The following is a 19,157-nucleotide window of genomic DNA, read 5'->3' on the forward strand; positions in this document are numbered from 1 at the left end:
CAGAATGATTTTAAAATGCCCTTATATTATGAGATGAAGAGAGTATTTTCTATACCATGTCAGCTAGCGGAAGATGAATGTTCCAGAACAATTGAAACTATGAACTGTGCGCCAGATACGCCTTGTCTTTTCTCCTTCACAAGAAAACATCCAAGACATACCTCCTCCTCCCACCGGCGCCGCCGCTGATCCGCCTCATCCCCGATGACCTTTGGGCCATGGAGGTGCGGAGGACCTCCCCCCCCCCCCAATCCGCCGGCGGGTGAGTCCTCGTCCTCGTTTCTTTTAGGTTTAACGTCTTGGTTGAGATTGTGTGGCGGCGGCGATGTCTCTCATTAGGAATAATGCCTCCCACGTTCTATCCCCGCCCCGATGGTGCTCCTAGCTTCGTCGGAGGGCGTGCGGAGGTGTGTCTCCGTCAGATCTCGCGCGATTCAGTCGATGTTGGTCTTCGGTGGATCTGTTTAGATTCCGAATTTATTCATCTTCGTTTGGGTGTACGGGTTTGATCCTTCCAATCTACGATTTTCTTCATCAGTGATGATTGCTGCTCTAGTGCTTTTGTCCTATGGGGACTTCGTACGACGACTTCCTGACTATGTACTACAACAAGGCTTGCCCGGTTCCGACGAGGACGCGCGGGGGGGGGGGGGGGGGGTGGCGATGACGATGGCGCACCTTCGGCTCGCTCCAATGCTTGTAGTCGTCGCTAGGTGGTCCACAAACCTGGTTGTAATTTTTATTATCTCTGGTGTTCTTTGTAAAGTCATGATCGAAGATAAATAGATTGGAAGATTTTCGGGGGAAAAAGGTTGAAACTATGAACTGCACGGATCGTACATGCACAAGTCAGACCAGCGAACGTTTCAAACGGGATACACTGGAGCAGTTAATTAGCTGGCATCTTTCGTCACTGATTTAGATGTTTTGCAGTAACAGCCCATGCCAGAATTTGCTATTTTTTAGAAAACCAGAGAGAGAGAGAGAGAGAGAGAGAGAGAGAGAGAGAGAGAGAGAGAGAGAGAGAGAGAGAGAGAGAGCGCGTGGAGCAGTCAGTCGGTGTTGCGTGCGTGTGTATATATACCGACCTGCAGAGCGCCAACTCTTGTCTCACAACAACAACAACAACAACATGGCGGCCTCTGTGCAGCTTGATGAGCCTGCTCGGACGCCCCGCGTGGAGGAAGAGGAAGAGGCGTCGGACGACGAGGAGGAGCACGAGGAGTGGAGGGAGCTGTACGGCTCGCAGCTGCAGCTGGAGGTGGAGCCGCCGCTGCACGACGCGCGCGACGAGGGCACGGCGGACGCGTGGACGGAGCGTAACCCGTCGCTCATCCGCCTCACCGGCAAGCACCCCTTCAACTGCGAGCCGCCGCTGGCGCGCCTCATGCACCACGGCTTCATCACCCCGGCGCCGCTGCACTACGTGCGCAACCACGGCCCCGTGCCCCGCGCCGACTGGTCCTCGTGGACCGTGGAGGTCTCCGGCCTCGTCAGCCGGGCCGTGCGGCTCACCATGGACGAGCTGGTCCGCGACTTCCCCGCCGCGGAGCTCCCCGTCACGCTCGTCTGTGCCGGCAACCGCCGCAAGGAGCAGAACATGGTGCGGCAGACGGCCGGGTTCAACTGGGGCGCCGCGGGCGTGTCCACCTCCGTGTGGCGCGGCGCGCGCCTCCGCGACGTACTGCGCCGGTGCGGCATCATGGGCCTCAGGAAGGGCCGCGGCGCGCTCCACGTGTGCTTCGTGGGCGCCGAGGACCTCCCCGGCGGCGGCGGCGGCGGCGCCAAGTACGGCACCAGCGTGACGCGCGAGTGGGCGCTGGACCCTTCCAGAGACATCATGCTCGCCTACGCTCAGAACGGGGAGCCGCTGCTGCCGGACCACGGCTTCCCGGTGCGCGTCATCATCCCGGGCTGCATCGGCGGCCGCATGGTCAAGTGGCTCACGCGCATCGTCGTCACCGCCGCCGAGTCCGACAACTACTACCACTTCAAGGACAACCGCGTCCTGCCGTCCCACGTCGACGCCGAGCTCGCCGACGCGCAGGCGTGGTGGTACAAGCCGGAGTACATCATCAACGAGCTCAACACAAACTCGGTGATCACCACGCCCGGTCACGACGAGATCCTGCCCATCAACGCCTTCACCACGCAGCGCGCCTACACCATGAAAGGATACGCCTACGCCGGTGAGTCGTCCGTGCACCATTCATGCCTTTGACATCTTAGGTGTTGATATTTCTCTCTATAAAAGTCAAACATCTTTTGGGTTTGACCAAGTTTGTAGCAAAATTTATCACGGGCAGGGAAGGGAATCTAGTTTCTAAATAAGGGAATCTAATCTAAGAGTATATAAGGTGTATAGATCAAAGAATTAAAAGTCAAATGTTTTTATGTTTGACTAGGTTTAGAGGGAAATATACCAAGTATTAAGCATACAATACTAAATAAAGAAAATATAAAAATAATAGTAATTAATCTAATGACACTGATTTGACATCTTAGATATTGATATTTCACTCTATAAACTTGTTAGAGATGTTTGAGATTTCAGTTGCAATTCGAGAATGAGGATATTGCACATATTATTGAAGATTAGATAATCATAGTACCTTTATACCAGTTAGCGAGATCGAGTATCTTCTTGAAATTCTTCATCCATATCGAGCTGGCATAGGATATCCTATTTATCTGAAAGAGTGATCCCACTACTTATTATCTCCCGCATGTACTTCCACGTCATCAAAACTATGATAGTCATTAGATTTACTAGTTTGATCCACTAACATCCGTCCAATCTATACATGGGAATCATATACCATGCAACATGCATTGGTTTATTGTAAATAGTTTAAATCACACTGCATTTAATTGTGACAAACACAACTTCCCATGTTAAGATTTATTTTTCTTATGTGAAATTTCTCGTATCATTTGAATCGTAAGGACCAAACTAGTACACACTATTTAGAAATTATATATTCAATTCTGCTGCGACACACGGGGAATCGTATACTCTATATAGATGATATTCCATCATTCCAAAATAATTGAAGTTCTAACTTTGTCCTAAATCAAACATCTTTTGGGTATGACCAAGTTTGTAGCAAAATTTATCACGAACCAGGAAGGGAATCTAGTTTCTGAATAAGGGAATATAATATAAGAGTATATAAGGCGTATAGATCAAAAAATTAAAGTCAAGTGTTTTTATGTTTGACTAAGTTTAGGCCAAAATATACCAAGTTATTAGCATACTTTTCATGTTATGATTTATTTTTCTTATGCAGAAATTTCTCATATTATATATTTAAATCGTAAGGACAGAATTAGTAAACAATATTTAAAAATTATATATCTAATTCCCGCTGCAACATGCGAGGATTTGTATACTCTAGATAGAAGATACCCAGTTGTTCCATAATATTTGAAGTTCTAGCTTTGTCATAAGTCAAACATCTTTTGGGTTTGACCAAGTTTGTAGCAAAATGTATCAATATCCATGACTTTCCATATATATAGTATGAAAACATATTTTATGATGAATCTAATGAAACTAGTTTCGTGTTGTCGATACTTTTCTGTAGACTTGGTCAAATTTCAAAAAGTTCAACTTGTTCGAATAATTTTGAACGATGAAGTATAATAAAAATAATAAACCTTATATTTTCGAACTAAATAAACCTTCACTAGCATCCTACATACCTTATTCATCCTCACTAATATATTGGTCTCAACATATAAACATGCCACCTCACCATCCAATTATGAATGAGATAAGTCCCACCTCAACATGCGATCATGCATGGATAAAGACCCACAACAACATTCAACCATGCATGAGATTTTTTTAATTATTATTCTACTTATATTCAATAAATATTGGTACTAATATACATGATCAAATATAGTAAGTCATACTATGTATTAAGAGCCAGCTGTGTTGTTAAGTAGTCTTTCTTGTGAGTGTAATTGATCATATTTCTCACAACTCTTTTTCTTGTTGTTGCGTTTTAAAGGTGGTGGCAAGAAGATCATAAGAGTGGAGGTGACGCTGGACGGGGGCGAGACATGGATGTTGTGCACGCTCGACATCCCGGAGAAGCCCAACAAGTATGGCAGGTACTGGTGCTGGTGCTTCTGGTCCGTCGATGTCGAGGTCCTGGATCTCCTCGGCGCCAAGGAGGTGGCGGTGCGCGCCTGGGACCAGGCACAGAACACCCAACCCGAGAAGCTTATATGGAACCTCATGGTTTGTACCCTGCATCCACATGTGTCCATCCATGGCATCGTGACCTTTGCAAGCGCCATTGATTCGAGAGTGTGATGTGTTTGTACACATGACATGATTGCAGGGGATGATGAACAACTGTTGGTTCAAGGTCAAGGTGAACGTGTGCCGGCCGCACAAGAGGGAGATCGGTCTGGTGTTCGAGCATCCGACGCAGCCAGCCAACCAGACGGGCGGGTGGATGGCGCGGCAGAAGCACATGGAGACCGCCGCCCCGGGACTCAAGCGTAGCACGTCCACGCCCTTCATTCACACCACCGACGACAAGCAGTTCACCATGTCCGAGGTGCGCAAGCACGGGTCCAAGGACTCTGCGTGGATCGTCGTCCACGGACACGTCTACGACTGCACCGCCTTCCTCAAGGACCACCCCGGTGGCGCCGACAGCATCCTCATCAACGCTGGCACGGACTGCACCGAGGAGTTCGACGCCATCCACTCAGACAAGGCAAAGGCGCTCCTCGACGCGCACCGCATCGGCCAACTCATCACCACTGGCGGCGGCTATACCTCTGACAACTCCGTCCATGGCGGCTCCTCTCTTGCCCCCATCCGCGAGGCTACCAAGGCCACCGCCGCACCGATCGCACTATCAAGCCCGCGTGAGAAGGTTCGCTGCCGCCTCGTCGACAAGAAGGAGCTCTCCCGTGACGTGTGCCTGTTCCGCTTCGCGCTGCCGTCCTCCGACCAGGTGCTCGGCCTGCCAGTTGGCAAGCACATATTTGTGTGCGCCAACATCGAGGGGAAGTTATGCATGCGCCCGTACACGCCGACGAGCATGGTCGACAAGGTCGGCCAGTTCGAGCTCCTCGTCAAGGTGTACTTCAAGAACGAGCACCCCAAGTTCCCCGACGGCGGGGTCATGACACAGTACCTGGAATCGCTTCAGGTAGGCAGCTCCTATATCGACGTCAAGGGGCCTCTCGGCCATGTGGAATACACCGGCCGCGGCAGCTTCATGATCGGCGGCAAGCCGCGGCGAGCGCGACGCCTGGCGATGATCTGCGGCGGGAGCGGGATCACACCCATGTATCAAGTTATCCAGGCAGTGTTGCGCGACCAGCCGGGGGATGAGACGGAGATGCACCTCGTGTATGCGAACCGGACGGAGGACGACATCCTGCTGCGCGACGAGCTGGACCGTTGGGCGGCGGAGCACCCGGACATGCTCAAGGTGTGGTACGTGATCGACCAGGTGAAGCGACCGGAGGAAGGCTGGAAGTTCAGCGTCGGGCACGTGAGGGAGGACATTCTGCGCGCACACGTGCCGGAGGGGGGCGATGACACCCTCGCGCTCGCCTGCGGGCCGCCGCCCATGATCAAGTTCGCCATCTCGCCCAACCTCGAGAAGATGAAGTATGACATGGCCAATTCTTTCATCTCGTTCTAAAATTCCGTAGCACCTGGCTAAGCTAGCTTCCGCGACGACGCGTCTGGATGTGTATATGGCATATATAGAGAACTAAAGCGGTCGGATGGTTAGAGCAACTCTAGCAGACCCCGCAAACCCGCATAATTCCGACGATTATACGGGCTCGGTCCATTTTTCTGGCCAGACCAGAGCCCGCATCGGTGTCCGGCCCGTAAATTTTTTTGCCGCAGCCCGCAAACGCAACCCCCGAGCCACTATAACTGCGGGTTTGCGGGGTAGATGCGGGTCGAAACCCTATCCTCCCGCCGCCGCGTTCCCCTCCAAATTCCTACCGCGCCGCTCGATTTCTCGCCGCCGGCGAGCCTTGAACCACCATGGCCGACTCGGGGGACGAGGCGGAGCGCCGCCGCCGCACCAGATCTGACGCCGCGCGCAAGCGGGGGGCGCGTCGGTGAGTCAACCAGGGTGCCCGGCCGCCGCCGGCATTCGATCGGCGCGAGCTCGACGAGTTCGAGCTCGAGCGCGCCCGTCGCCGCCGCGCCTCCTCCGGCAACTGGTCCGCGGGGAGCTCATCCGGCCACGGGTCCGCGGGGTGCTCATCCGCGGGCGCATCGAGCTCGCGGCTCGTTCCGGTGAAGAGGGAGCCGGAGGAGGCCGTGCCCGATGCGCCGCCGCGCCGAAGCGTCATCGGACCCGAGGACTACCTCCCACCGGGGCAGGAGGAGCTCCTCGAGCGCGTCGTCCTCGAGCGGTCGGCGAGGGATCAGGAGGAGATGGAGGAGCGCATCCGGCGCGAGCTCGAGTACGAGCGGCTCTTCCTCGAGACGGGCCTCACGGCATCGCAGGCGCATGCATCGAAGGAGGCCGACCTGCGCGTGATGAAGGAGGAGCAGGCAAAGCTCTTCGTCGACCTCGACCCCGACTCCTCCGACTCCGACTAATCGCCGCCGGTGGGCAGCTACCGCAGGAGCTCCGGTGAGCTCAATTTTGTTGCAGTGGTGCGGTAGCGTAGGCCCTGTCTAGCATATCTAACCTTTATGTATGTATGTGGCTTGTACGAACTTCTATGCGAAGAAGAACCATCTATGCGAGCGAGCTCCGGCGAGCTGTTGTTTAAATTTCTCGCGCGAAACAACTTTTTTTAAAATTTAGGGGTTTGTTTGCGGTTTCTAGTCTGCCGCCGTAAATTTCGGCCTGCATAACCGCCCCCGTGCGACCTGCAAACACATTTTACAGGTCGGCAAAATGCGGGGTCTGCTAGAGTTGCTCTTAGGAGGTCAGTGCTACTCTCAGTCAACCACAGATTAAGCTCCAACTTTAATACTTTGGTGTCTCAGTAATGTGGATTCTCCATTCAATTGAAGACGACGTTTCTGTCGATAACAAGATGTCCGTGATGACTTGGTCAATCTTCAAGCTCTGCAACTTTGACCCGATCTTTCATAGGCGTTCTGTGAGTACGGGGTGGGGTGAGTGTGTGTGTCTGGGTTGTAATCAATGTTTTAGAAGAGTAAGAAATAAACAAGTAATGTATTGCGTACACAAGCCGGACACACCAGCGAAGGCTCTCAAAGCCAACATGTCAACCTAGAACAAGCGGCGGCCAATTCCTAGCAGTATCGTGAGCATCCATATTATGCTTAAGCACTTTTGTTTTAAGAGATGGGGTTTCCCCGCCCAATTTTGTTAATTTTTTAGGCCAACCCCATTTTATGAAACTAGATGAACCCTAAACCCTTTACGTTGTTGCGGGACTATTTTACAACATATTTGTATGTGATTCATTGCATGAAACATGAATATTTGAAGTAATAATATAAAAAGCTAAAACTAAAAATACATATAATTTATTATGTTTGATTACTATATAGTTGTAAAATGTTTATTAAATATACATAGCATGATAGAATGAAAATTGTCATGTATGTTTGCATGTTGAAATGGGTCTTTTTTCCATGCATGTCATGATGAAATGGCATGCTTGCATGTTGAGAGACATATGATAGTGGGGCGGGTCTTTTCTCATGCATGTTGTGTGATGATGTAACATGCTTGCATGTTGAGAGAAATAGTTAGTGATGGCTAGCTATTTACATACTCCATTCATTCCCTTATACAAGGCCATAAACTCATATTACAGGTACTAAGGTAACATTTGTTAACTGCTTTGCAAGCCAACTTTTTTTGTTAACCGGGATCACTACATGCATACAAGTATTAAACATGTTACTAGTACGAGAAACCATCATTAATTTTTGCCTCGATTACTGTTTGTGGTATTGTATATATCCAAAATGTATTTTTTATAGTGGCCTTGTACAAGGGAATGGGAGTATAAAAGATAAAAGATGAGACAACGCCCAAACACACATCATTGTTTACAGCGTTCGGGCTAAGCCAAAGTATCCGAGCCAGAAAAGTTCCCCATAACAGGCCACAAAAAGGAGGGAAGAACACAAAAAACCAATCACATGGGATAAAAGGAGGACTGAACAGCCAGGCTAACTATTACTTCTTCTGTAAAGTAATATAAGAGCGTTTAGATCATCATTTTTTTTCTATGGAGGGAGTACATATTATCATCATCCAGCTGGAACTAGCCCTTAGGTAGAAGCCTTGCTGGTCACTCCTTTCACTCACCCAACATATATGATAGGCCACGCTAGTGGCGAGGCAGAAAAATTCTATCAAGAGGGCCAAGTACTCTTTAACCTGATTGGGGAGGGCGAAACCATTGATAAATTGATTCTTAACAGCAAATCATCACTATTTTTGCACTGTTCATTAGCAAATATGCAGCAAATTTTGCGCACATGCATCCCTTGCAGTGCGTGAAGCTTTTTACTTGCCCAAATAAGATTATGTTTCAAATAGACCATTTCTATAAATGGTATGGATCATTTTTAAACAACATGAATATTTTTTTACATTTTTAAAATATTTTATAAAACTCAAGAACATATTTGAAATGTGGAAAATTGTTTTAGATGACATGAAAATTTTTCGAATGGTACAAAGCATTCTTTTTTACAATCAAGCAAACATTTTTTTACATTGTATAATCATGTTTTAAAATAGCATGAGCATATTTTCAAATGAGACAATATTTCTTTTTATGTTAGGAACATTTTTTTAGATTGCACAAACATTTTAAAAGAATATCATGATTTTTTTTTAAATGTGTAAACAAAACTAAAGACGATGAACATTTTTCTTTCAAATGTACTACTCCCTCCAATTTAGTATAATTTGTACTAAATCTGCGACAATTAATATGGTTCGGAGGGAATAACATTTTTCTGAAACCGCGAGAGCAAAATTTTAAGACACTACAAACATTTTTCTATATACAGTTAACCTTTTTTCAAACTAACAAAGCATTTTTCTATATACAATTAATATGTATTTTGTGCCTTTTTGGAACATAAATTTAAGTAATAATAAAATTAAAATAAAAAGCTGGCCCATTGCAGACTGCCCTTGAGATGAGCGGGCATACTGTCTCCTTGCAGACGAGATGTAGCCGCCTCGATACTCACTCCACATTATCATCGTGTTATCTACTCCAGACGCCCCTGCCCAAAACTTTATTGTTATGCGAAATCCCCACCCCACTTCCAGTTTTCCCTTCACATCTGGAGGTGCTAGGAAATACATGGCGATGGCGCCACAACTTTTGTCGACCTACTGATGGTGCCGTTGTAGAGCAGCATAGGTGACATGACGACAACTACCAGGAGTAGACATCAATATTGCCTCGACGATGTGGTCATCGTAGCACATTGTCGAATCGTTGGCAAGGACGATGACTAGAGGAAGTGTTATGGGTAGAGCTGGTGGAGGCACGCGGTGATGAAATTGCAAGTGTTTAGAAGCGTGACGACGACGTCGAAGTGGGCGGCTATGACAACTGTGTAACCATATGGAGTTCTAGTGACACCCAGCTTCGGCGGTGATGGAGTTGTCTAAACGGTGCATTGTGCACCGCTAGCTGCCGGTCCCCTTTCTCAACTTAAGACGCTACCATGGAAGAAGAAATGACAGGAGGCCGAAAGGACCTCATTGTATGGGGAGGTGCGTGCGAAAGGAGGTTATGCGGTCCTGCCTATGACGTGCGTGACATATTTCATGCTTTCTTTTTGCCAGGGTGACAAGGCAAATTGGTTTGCTGTCAAAATTTGGGATGCCAAATGTTGGCTAGAGGTTGGTTGCATATCAATTAATTTTCGTTGCAAATCTCACAAAAGGTTGCCAAATGTTGAAAACTTTTGGTTTTGCCAAATGTTGGGTTGCCAAATATTGGCAATGGCAAATGTTGGCAGCAAACCAATCAACCTCGACATCTTTCATGTTGGCTAAAGCAAGGATACATTAACGGAAAACAGTGTTAATTTGACAACAGTTGACCGTAGTAATATAAAGGACCAAAATTTAAAAGTTGCACACGAAAAAGGAGTTCATGTAAAAGCTACAAGTCTAGTACATCTGGCAGGCAATGAATGAATTAAGGAGGAAAATTGTCAAAGTAACTACTGTAGTTAAACTAGGAACCTTGGGCAGGGGAGATGGAGCAGGAGCAAGTAGACGGTACGCTAGTCGAGATCGGTTTCGAAAGCTTCGGCCATGCTCTCAAAGTAATCGTGGGTCTGTTTGATGAGCTTGGCGAGCTTGTCGAAGTAGGACAAAACACCGCCGTCGCCACCGTAGTACTTTTTGTTAGCGTTTTTTTTCTTCCGCGAGAGGCACGACCATGCCTTTCTGAATCGAAAAAAAAATGCATTTTCATTTTTCTTTCTTTTGTGAGGCACGGTTTTGCTTCCGCGAGAGGTCCGGTCGTGCCTTTCGGAAACGAAAAGAACGGGTTTTTTTTTCTTTCATGAAAAGCACGGTTTTGCATCCGCGAGAGGCACGGTTTTGCTTTCGCGACAGGCACAGCCATGCCTCTCGGAAACGGAAAACGAAACGTGTTTTATCTTCTTTTTTCCTTTCGTGAGAGGCAGGGTCGTGCCTCTCGAAAACAAAAAAATGCGTTTTTTTTCTTTCGTGAAAAGCATGGTTTTGCATCGACGAGAGGCACGGTTTTGCTGGAAATGGAAAACGAAATGTGTTTTTTTCCTTCCACGAGAGGCACGGCCGTGCCTCTCGGGAATGAAAAAACACGTTTTTTTCTTTCATGAAAAACACGGTTTTGCATCCGCGAGAGGCACGGCCGTGCCTCTCGGAAACGAAAAGAATGGGTTTTTTTTCTTTCATGAAAAGCACGGTTTTGCATCCGCGAGAGGCACGGTTTTGCTTTCGCGACAGGCACAGCCATGCCTCTCGGAAACGGAAAACGAAACGTGTTTTATCTTCTTTTTTCCTTTCGTGAGAGGCAGGGTCGTGCCTCTCGAAAACAAAAAATGCGTTTTTTTTCTTTCGTGAAAAGCATGGTTTTGCATCGACGAGAGGCACGGTTTTGCTGGAAATGGAAAACGAAATGTGTTTTTTTCCTTCCACGAGAGGCACGGCCGTGCCTCTCGGGAATGAAAAAACACGTTTTTTTCTTTCGTGAAAAACACGGTTTTGCATCCGCGAGAGGCACGGCCGTGCCTCTCGGAAACGAAAAGAATGGGTTTTTTTTCTTTCATGAAAAGCACGGTTTTGCATCCGCGAGAGGCACGGTTTTGCTTCGCGACAGGCACAGCCATGCCTCTCGGAAACGGAAAAAGAAATATGTTTTATCTTCTTTTTTCCTTTCGTGAGAGCCAGGGTCGTGCCTCTCGAAAACAAAAAATGCGTTTTTTTTTCTTTCGTGAAAAGCATGGTTTTGCATCGGCGAGAGGCACGGTTTTGCTGGAAATGGAAAAAGAAATGTGTTTTTTTCCTTCCACGAGAGGCACGGCCGTGCCTCTCGGAAACGAAAAAACACGTTTTTTTCTTTCGTGAAAAACACGGTTTTGCATCCGCGAGAGGCACGATTTTGCGTGCCTCTCGGAAACGAAAAAAGAAACATGTTTTCTCTTTTTTATTTCCTTTCCGCGAGAGCCATGGTTTTGCATCCGCGAGAGGCACAGTTTTGCTTCCGCCGCGAGAGGGACGGTTTTGCTTCCTTGAGAGGCACGACCGTGCCTCTCGAAAACGAAAAAAAACATGTTTTCTCTTATTTTTCTTTCGTGAGAGGCACGATTTTGCATCCGTGAGAGGCACAGTTTAGCTTCCGCGAGAGGCACGGTGCCTCTCGGAAATGAAAAAAAAACTGTGTTTTCACTATTTTTCTCCTTCCATGAGAGGCACGGTTGCCTCTCGATAACAAAAAAAGAGTTTTCTTTTTTATTCGTGAGAGGCACGGTTTTGCATCCGCGAGAGGCACGTTTTTGCTTCCGCCGTGAGAAGCATGGTCTCGCTTTAATGAAAGGCACGGATTTCTTCCGCGAGAGGCATGACCGTGCCTCTCGGAAACGGCTTTCGGAAGGGAAAAATAAGTCCTCCCGGTTTGGGTTTTTTCGTGAAAAAAAGTTTGTCAAAACTTATCAATATGGGATCTAGTTTTGAAGATCTCGACGCGAGAAATTCAACAGTGAAAGCGGTTCAAGATTTAAGCACACGGTTTAAGAGAAAAAAGCATTTTAAATAAACGGATCTTTGGAAAATGGGAAAACTCTCAAGTTGCAACAAGTGATGCACATGTAGTACGCCACTTGTCGCAATCTGGGAAGGTGGAAGTGATATTTAGAAGGAGTATTCTTTTTTTTGGGGGGAGGGTAGAAGGAGTATATTTCTTAATTATTAGTGATTTCGTTTTCTCAATTCAGGCTGGACGTACCGAGAAGGCTTTTAGGCTTTTAGGCCCGCTCGTAGACCGAGACCGGACCAAAATTGGTAGGCCGAAACAGCCGGTCCGGTCTGTAAAAAGAGGCCCCAAACCAGGTCTGGTCCGGTCCGCTCTGTCAGACCGAAACCATTTTTTTGTTCTGAATTATTACAGGGACAAGGCCCAGCCCACAGTTACTCTCACGCGCCCACTTAGCCGCAGCGCTAGCTTCGTCCTGATTTCCCTGACCAAACTGAACAGAGAGGCTCGCCGTCATGGCCTCCTGCCGCCGTTCGCCGTCGCCACTTGCCGTTCCGGCCCGGTCTGGAGCGCCGTTGGTAGGTCACGGAAAACAGGAGCGCTCTCCACCGACCAGTATTGTGCAGTTTCGGGCCGCCGGCATCCCTCCATAGGATCCATGATGACAATTGACAAACCCTAACCAATATGTGGTCTCTGATTGCGTAAACCGCCCCAATAGATACGTAGGAGTATATACTTATACTAGTACTATAAATAGAGCAGCCAACCTTTTCCGCAAGCGCGTAACCCTAGCCGGGACCGGGAGGGCATTATCCACAATCCACTGCAGACGGGCGACCGACATCCTTCTCTTCCAGATCTACCGCTGTTCCTTCCTTCCCGGCTAAGCTCGACGCACGGAATCAGCTAGGATAGTTTGCGCGATGTGAGTGTTTTCTATTTCCTCATGACCAGTCCCGTCCCTTCCCTTTTATGTATAATGTTTTATCTGTCAATCGCAGATTTGCAGTCCACCCCCTCTAATCACAGCAACAATTAAGTTGATATACCAGCAGTTTGGATTTGAATTTCTAAGTTACCTTTTAAATAGCTCTTTGAGGCGCGTCCTCCAGGAGGCGGGGGAGAGGCGAAGAACGGCAGGGTGCTGGCGGCGCCATCGCCGGCTTGCTGCAGCTTGGCGGCGGGGCTTAGGGGTGGCCTGGCATGCCCTGCTGCCGCGTCCGGACGGCTACCGCGACGGTGCCGGAGGTTCTGGCCTCCCGCACGACGGCGGTGGAGGTGGTTCCCTCCCGTTCGGCTTCGGTGTTGCTTCTCCCTCCGCGGGGCGCTTCTCTCCGGTCCTCTTGGCCTCGTGTTGGTGTCCGCAGTGAGGCGGCGTGGGTGGCGGCGCAACCGCGATGACGCATGGTGGTGGGCGGTGGTCTGGCTGGTCGGCTCCGGTCCGTTGGGCCGTGGGGATGGAGTGCGGGAGAAATCCTTGCCGGTTCTTCGGCTTCGATGCGGTGACACCTACGGGTGCCACCATTCCTCCCTGGAGGGTGTCGGTAATATCCATCCCCCACCTCCCTCCGCGTGCCGGGGGAAACTCTAGGACATGTCCGGGCAGCAGCGTCGTCGGAGTCGCATTCCTTCTTGGAGGTGCTGCTTGGTGCGCGGCGGTTCGGAGCCTCGGGTTGTGGTGGTTTGTGTCTGGAGGGCGTAGCGGTGGCGGGTCATTCGCGCTTTTTCGAGCTGCCGTTGTTGGCATTTGTTTCTTCTTCTTTTTCTTTTGGGCTTGCTGTGTTGTTCGCCCCAGCGATCCTTGTATCGGTGTTGGTTGCTTTGGAATACAAAACGGAGAAACCCTTTTTCGGTAATAGCTCTTTGATTTTCGGTGTATGCAACACTGTGATTTTTGCAATCGTATTATCTCAGATAACTCTTTGATTTTCGAAGTATGCAACACTGTGATTTTGGCAAGCATATTATCTCAGATATATACATGTGCTGTGTTTCAGGACTGCAAAAACCAGTAGGAAGGAGAGAGGCAGCAACAGTGGCAAGTGGTCTGGGCCGAAGCCGACCGAAGCTGCGATGAAGAAGTGGAAAGGTAAGTCATTGACCGATTTATGAGCATTCTTGCTGCTGATTTTTTCTTCATCGATTTCTTCTAAATGTTAGTTGCTTGATTGAGTACTGATGATCTAGTGGTTTATCATGCATGTTCTTTAATTAGTTCGGAAAGCTATCATAGAGCAGGCTCGAGCTAAGGAACAGTTCTTCAGGGAAAAGGAACCTGACCGACATGTTACTCCATTCAGACCCACAAAATTTGGTGGCTGCGTCCAGGAAATTTCGGATTCGCATTTCAGCCACAGTGTTGGCTCAATTGCTCTGCTCGAGGGTGATTATTCTGCTTATTCTCTCCAAATTCATATTCATTCATCTTACTGATTTTAGTCATGATCTTAATTTGTACAGGAGAAAAGATAGTATTCGCATGCTCCGGAACAGCCGTACGACGCTGGAACAATATAATACAAGATCCCCATACAGTATTTGTGACTAGCTCACGTTTGGTGGTGGAATTTGAGAATAACAGAACCAGAGATGATGATTTTGTGGTTAGTGCAACTCACTGTTTTCCTCTGCTATGAAATGATCGTGATTCATCATTCTGCAGTAATGTTGTACCGAGGCTTTCCTCACTACAGGTTCAAATCCGTCGTCCTGATGGTACAACTATCCATGGGTTGTTGGGGTTATGGGATGAAAAAATGGGAATTGCTATTGTCACGGCCTTCAACACCCGACATCTCTACCCTGTGGATACATGTGGCCCTCTGGATCTGCACCGAGACGACACACATAAGCTTAATCTATTTGCAGCTGGTCGTGACTTCGACGGCACTTTGATGAGCATAAAATGCAATGATCCTCATTTCAAAGATGGCATTGGGTTTTGCAAATGTGGTGTCACAGAGGTATAGTCTTTATTTTTGTCTGGCTTTTTTGCATGTTATCTGTGAATGTTTCCTTTACAGTCCCTGTCTCTTTTACTAGGCTGGACTTGGAGGGCCAGTTATACTATTTAACGGCGGTGAAGGGCGCTTTGCTGGGGTGATAACTAAGTTATGTCCAGGCGGTTTCTTGTTCATACCAACGGAGCTACTTCATGAACGGTTGCAGCAATTTGAGATACCCAGGTATTATCTTCTGGCTAGTAAGTATTTATGAGTTGCTAGCGCAATGCCCGTGTGTTGCTACCAAGCCATAAAAAGCTGAGTAGTTAGGTTACTGGCTTAGTAGATCGTCGAAAGACGTTGGTATACGACATATAAAAGAGAATGAGATACAATTAGAGATGTTGTGCCAGGCGTTAGAGAATCTTAAGGGGTCATTGTAGGTCCTTTCCAAGAATTTAAGTGAAGCAACTACAAGAAACAACAACAACAAAGTCTTTCGGTCCCAAACAAGTTGGGGTATGCTAGTGTCATGGTTCTGGCACATGGATAGCTAACTTCCACGTACCACTGTCCATTGCTAGTTTTTTGGTGATATTTCAGTTCTTCAGATATCTTTTTATGGACTCCTCGCATGTCAAGTTTGGTCTAGCGGACCTCTATTGACATTATTAGCTCACTTTAAACGCCCTCTATGCACCGGTGCTTCTGCAAGCATGCGTTGTATATGCCCACATAATCTCAGACGATGTTGGATAGATTTAGGTTTATCTTGAAGGTAGCATTTGAAATTTTGAAAACAGACCTATTGTTGCTCTGGAGTTACAATTTGCTCTCTCTCTCTCTCTCTCTCTCCTCACAAATATAAGATGTTCTAACTCTTTTTCAGAATAGGATATATATAGATATGTTCTAGTGTGTTTGTTCACTCATTTCAGTTCGTATATAATCCATATTGAAGTATCCAAAACATCCTATGGAATATATTGGAAGAATTGTTTGCAGGAGAAAATTGAACCAAGAGCATAATTTTGAGGTAGTCTCATTTCTGCATTTTCCATTTGTGCCTTTTACAAGAGTTTTGATCTCACATGAAGTAAAAGTACATTTGTTGATTTACCTCTTTTGAGAAGTTACTACTTCACATGTGGATAGGAGTACATTTGTTTATTTATGAAGGTTGTTCGTCCCACATGTGAACTCGCCACGAACTTCAACCTTTATACATGTCCCCGATTTGCTTATCTATAGAAGTTCCAAATACCCCTCTTGTTCCACTTGAATTTGATGTTGTTGCTTCAATGTTGAAGCTTGGGTATTTGCCTAAATGAAGAAGAGCATGAGCATTTCGTTCAGGTGGGAGTCAAGAACAATGCCACTCATTTTCGTGCTATCTCGATCCTTGTTTTTTGCTGATTACTTATAAGTTGATGTTCAAGTCTTTTTTATACATGTTTCCTTTCATACAGTTTGGTGTATATCTACTTCAGTTGCTTGTAGTAATAAACATGTTTAATTGCAGTAATACTACCCAGTTCCGTGAATATTCCTTGCCTCAGGGTGCATCCTGCGTTGTCCCTTCAGGTTTGAATTATCATTTTTTATATAAAAAGGCGCTTTATTACTTGAAAGGTTTAAGCATTACACGTGGGCCATTAATTGTCTATGTGAATGCTATCTTAGTATAATCTAACACTCTTATCAATCATCTTAATTATTGCATCAGGATTTAAGGTCAGATCTAAGATGCTAGATTCTTTGGGCTACCCCCTACCACCACCACTTGTGTTTGAGTGTAAGTCGTAGTCTTATATTACTGACTTCTCCCTTGTGCACTTCTTTATTTCTAATTTATGTGCTTGTTTCCTAATTAACTAGATAATGGGCGATTAGTTGGTACATTCGAAGAAAGGTTTGGTGAAGTTCACTGCTGGAAAGGGTATCGTTTAGACATCTACGCCAACTATGAGAAGCCTCTCTGGAAGCAACTTGGAAAAAAAGTTGTTGAGCGTGTATGTAGAAGTGTTGTCTCAGTTGCTTCTTTCAATGGTAACGGCACGAGGTGTTTTGCTTGCACAGGTTTGCTTATAACTATTGAGGACCGCATGTTTGTCCTTACTTCAGCCAGTTTGGTTAGAACTGGTGATGCTGAAGACAACATTGATCCGAACTTGATGGTTAGTTGTTGATCCTACTCAGTTTTCTTCGCCTTTTAAGTTTGGTGATGGTTAACTAGTTGAGCTCTATAAACTCTATTTTCTGCAGATTAATGTGTTTCTCCCGCCAGAACAATCAGTGGTGGGGAAACTAGAATTTTACCATCAAGATTACAACATTGCCACAAGATATCTTCGGAGTCACAAAGTCATCTAAATCTGAGGTGGTAGCTATTGGGCGTACAACTAGAGAAAATGATGGGTTATTGATGGCCTCAAAGGGTAACATGAAATGTATAAGTACAAGAAACAAGGATTTGGGTTCAAAACTTGATTGCAAAGATCTCAAACTGTCAACTTGTCAAATCAAGAAGGTACAGTGATTTTTTTTCCTGGCATCCTTTACGTCATTACGTGGTACATGTGTAGATAGTTAATCTATTTGAGTTGTATCTTCAGTTTATTGATAATAATGAGCTGCTAGCTAGATTTACTACTGCAGCTTCTCCATGTAAGTTTATGGGCATTATTTTTTATTAGGTTGGGATTGGAGGGCCCCTTATTTGTCTTGATGATGGGAGTTTTGTTGGCATGAACTTCTATGATGAAAGTGGAACAACTCCTTACCTGCCAAGGAGCAGTATTCTCAAAGTTCTAAAGAGAGGGCGTAGTCTTCTGTCACAAGGGTAAACTTTTTTTCTCTTGATGCTGATTAGCAGACATGTGTATCCCACAAACTTTCATTGACAAATATATGTTGGACAACAGAAAATTGCTCCCTCCCATTATGCTGGACACAAAGAGAAGGGGTAATGCTACAAAGAGGAACCGGTAAAGCTTTCTATTTCTCAATGCCACTTGTTTGTGATAGCATACTGTTTATTTGACAATGGACATATATTGAAAAGATTATATTGAATGGCAGGTGGCATGTACCCAAGCCATATTGGTTCCTTGCTGGTCAAGTTGATGTTCTAGGCCAGCTTGTTGGGAAAGTTCCCATGTAAACGTCAAGCTGCTGTTGGAGTGCTCTATATGAATTTAGTCCATTTTGTCCCTCGCAAACATTATATAATTTATTAAGAGGCATGTGCAACTTATTATGTTTTGTCAAAAATGTTTTTATGGTATTTGTTTAGTATGTCTATCACTGTCAAGTATCTAATCATGTATGGAAGTGGCGGATCTGTATTTTCTACGATATGTGAGTTTGTTTTATGCTCCCACAGATCTGGAAAATCTCAATTCTTTGATTTCTTTTTTTTTGTACTAGTAGCTTGGATCATTTTATCACTGCACTTATAAGAGCACCTTCAATATCCGCTACTAGTTGACACATCATCGCATGAGGGTCTATTAGGAGAGGGTTTTTTTATATAAAGATGGGAAACACCTTCGGCCTCTGCATCGAGTGACACACACAGCCTTTCATTGATCTGAAGTAGCTGACTCCGTGGGATAAGTTTGATGCCATCAGTTACTCTGCGCAACCAGCTTCCTATTTGGTGCTGCTGCTACGTCTCGGCATCCAACCAACAATAATTCAAAGTAGCTTTTTTTTAGGATCTAATTCAAAACCGTCATCAAGGGATTTGTCTGCCTATATTAGGCCCATCAGCTCACAGGCTTCTGTGAAGGTCGAGCAAAGCCTTACATTTACATTCCTCAAATCCTCATATGAAGTGAAACCTCTAGCATGATTGAGAAGCACTCTCATGAAGTACCACTAGTAGATAGATGCTTATACGCAACATTTATTGGTGGCGCGCCAGTTTCAATCAACGCCACCATTATTTCGTCCAGATCCGACAGAGTTATAGTATAGAAAAACGTGATGCAATTT

At 46.3% G+C, this 19,157-nt stretch overlaps 2 protein-coding genes and 1 long non-coding RNA gene across 3 annotated transcripts; all 3 read left to right on the top strand.

Annotated features, from left to right (window-relative positions):
• Positions 1-1,132: 1,132 nt before the first annotated feature.
• On the top strand, positions 1,133-6,604 carry LOC123170733 (nitrate reductase [NADH]-like). The gene is made up of 4 exons (XM_044588517.1): positions 1,133-2,189; positions 4,020-4,252; positions 4,356-5,647; positions 6,304-6,604. Exons 1-4 carry the CDS (start codon positions 1,133-1,135, stop codon positions 6,602-6,604), a joined length of 2,883 nt encoding a protein of 960 aa, XP_044444452.1.
• A 6,115-nt stretch (positions 6,605-12,719) lies between these two features.
• Positions 12,720-16,520, top strand: LOC123169416 (uncharacterized). The gene is made up of 6 exons (XM_044587292.1): positions 12,720-13,141; positions 14,214-14,305; positions 14,432-14,599; positions 14,677-14,819; positions 14,910-15,179; positions 15,259-16,520. Coding segments are annotated over exons 1-6 (849 nt in total). The 5' UTR covers positions 12,720-13,139; the 3' UTR covers positions 15,433-16,520.
• Positions 16,521-16,632: 112 nt separating this feature from the next.
• On the top strand, positions 16,633-18,145 carry LOC123163966 (uncharacterized). Its single transcript, XR_006482125.1, has 6 exons — positions 16,633-16,742; positions 16,885-16,953; positions 17,037-17,335; positions 17,424-17,688; positions 17,855-18,000; positions 18,083-18,145. It is a non-coding gene; the product is annotated as an uncharacterized lncRNA (long non-coding RNA).
• Positions 18,146-19,157: the final 1,012 nt, after the last annotated feature.

This window comes from Triticum aestivum, chromosome 7D, assembly GCF_018294505.1.
Source record: "Triticum aestivum cultivar Chinese Spring chromosome 7D, IWGSC CS RefSeq v2.1, whole genome shotgun sequence".
Taxonomy (NCBI): Eukaryota; Viridiplantae; Streptophyta; class Magnoliopsida; order Poales; family Poaceae; genus Triticum; species Triticum aestivum.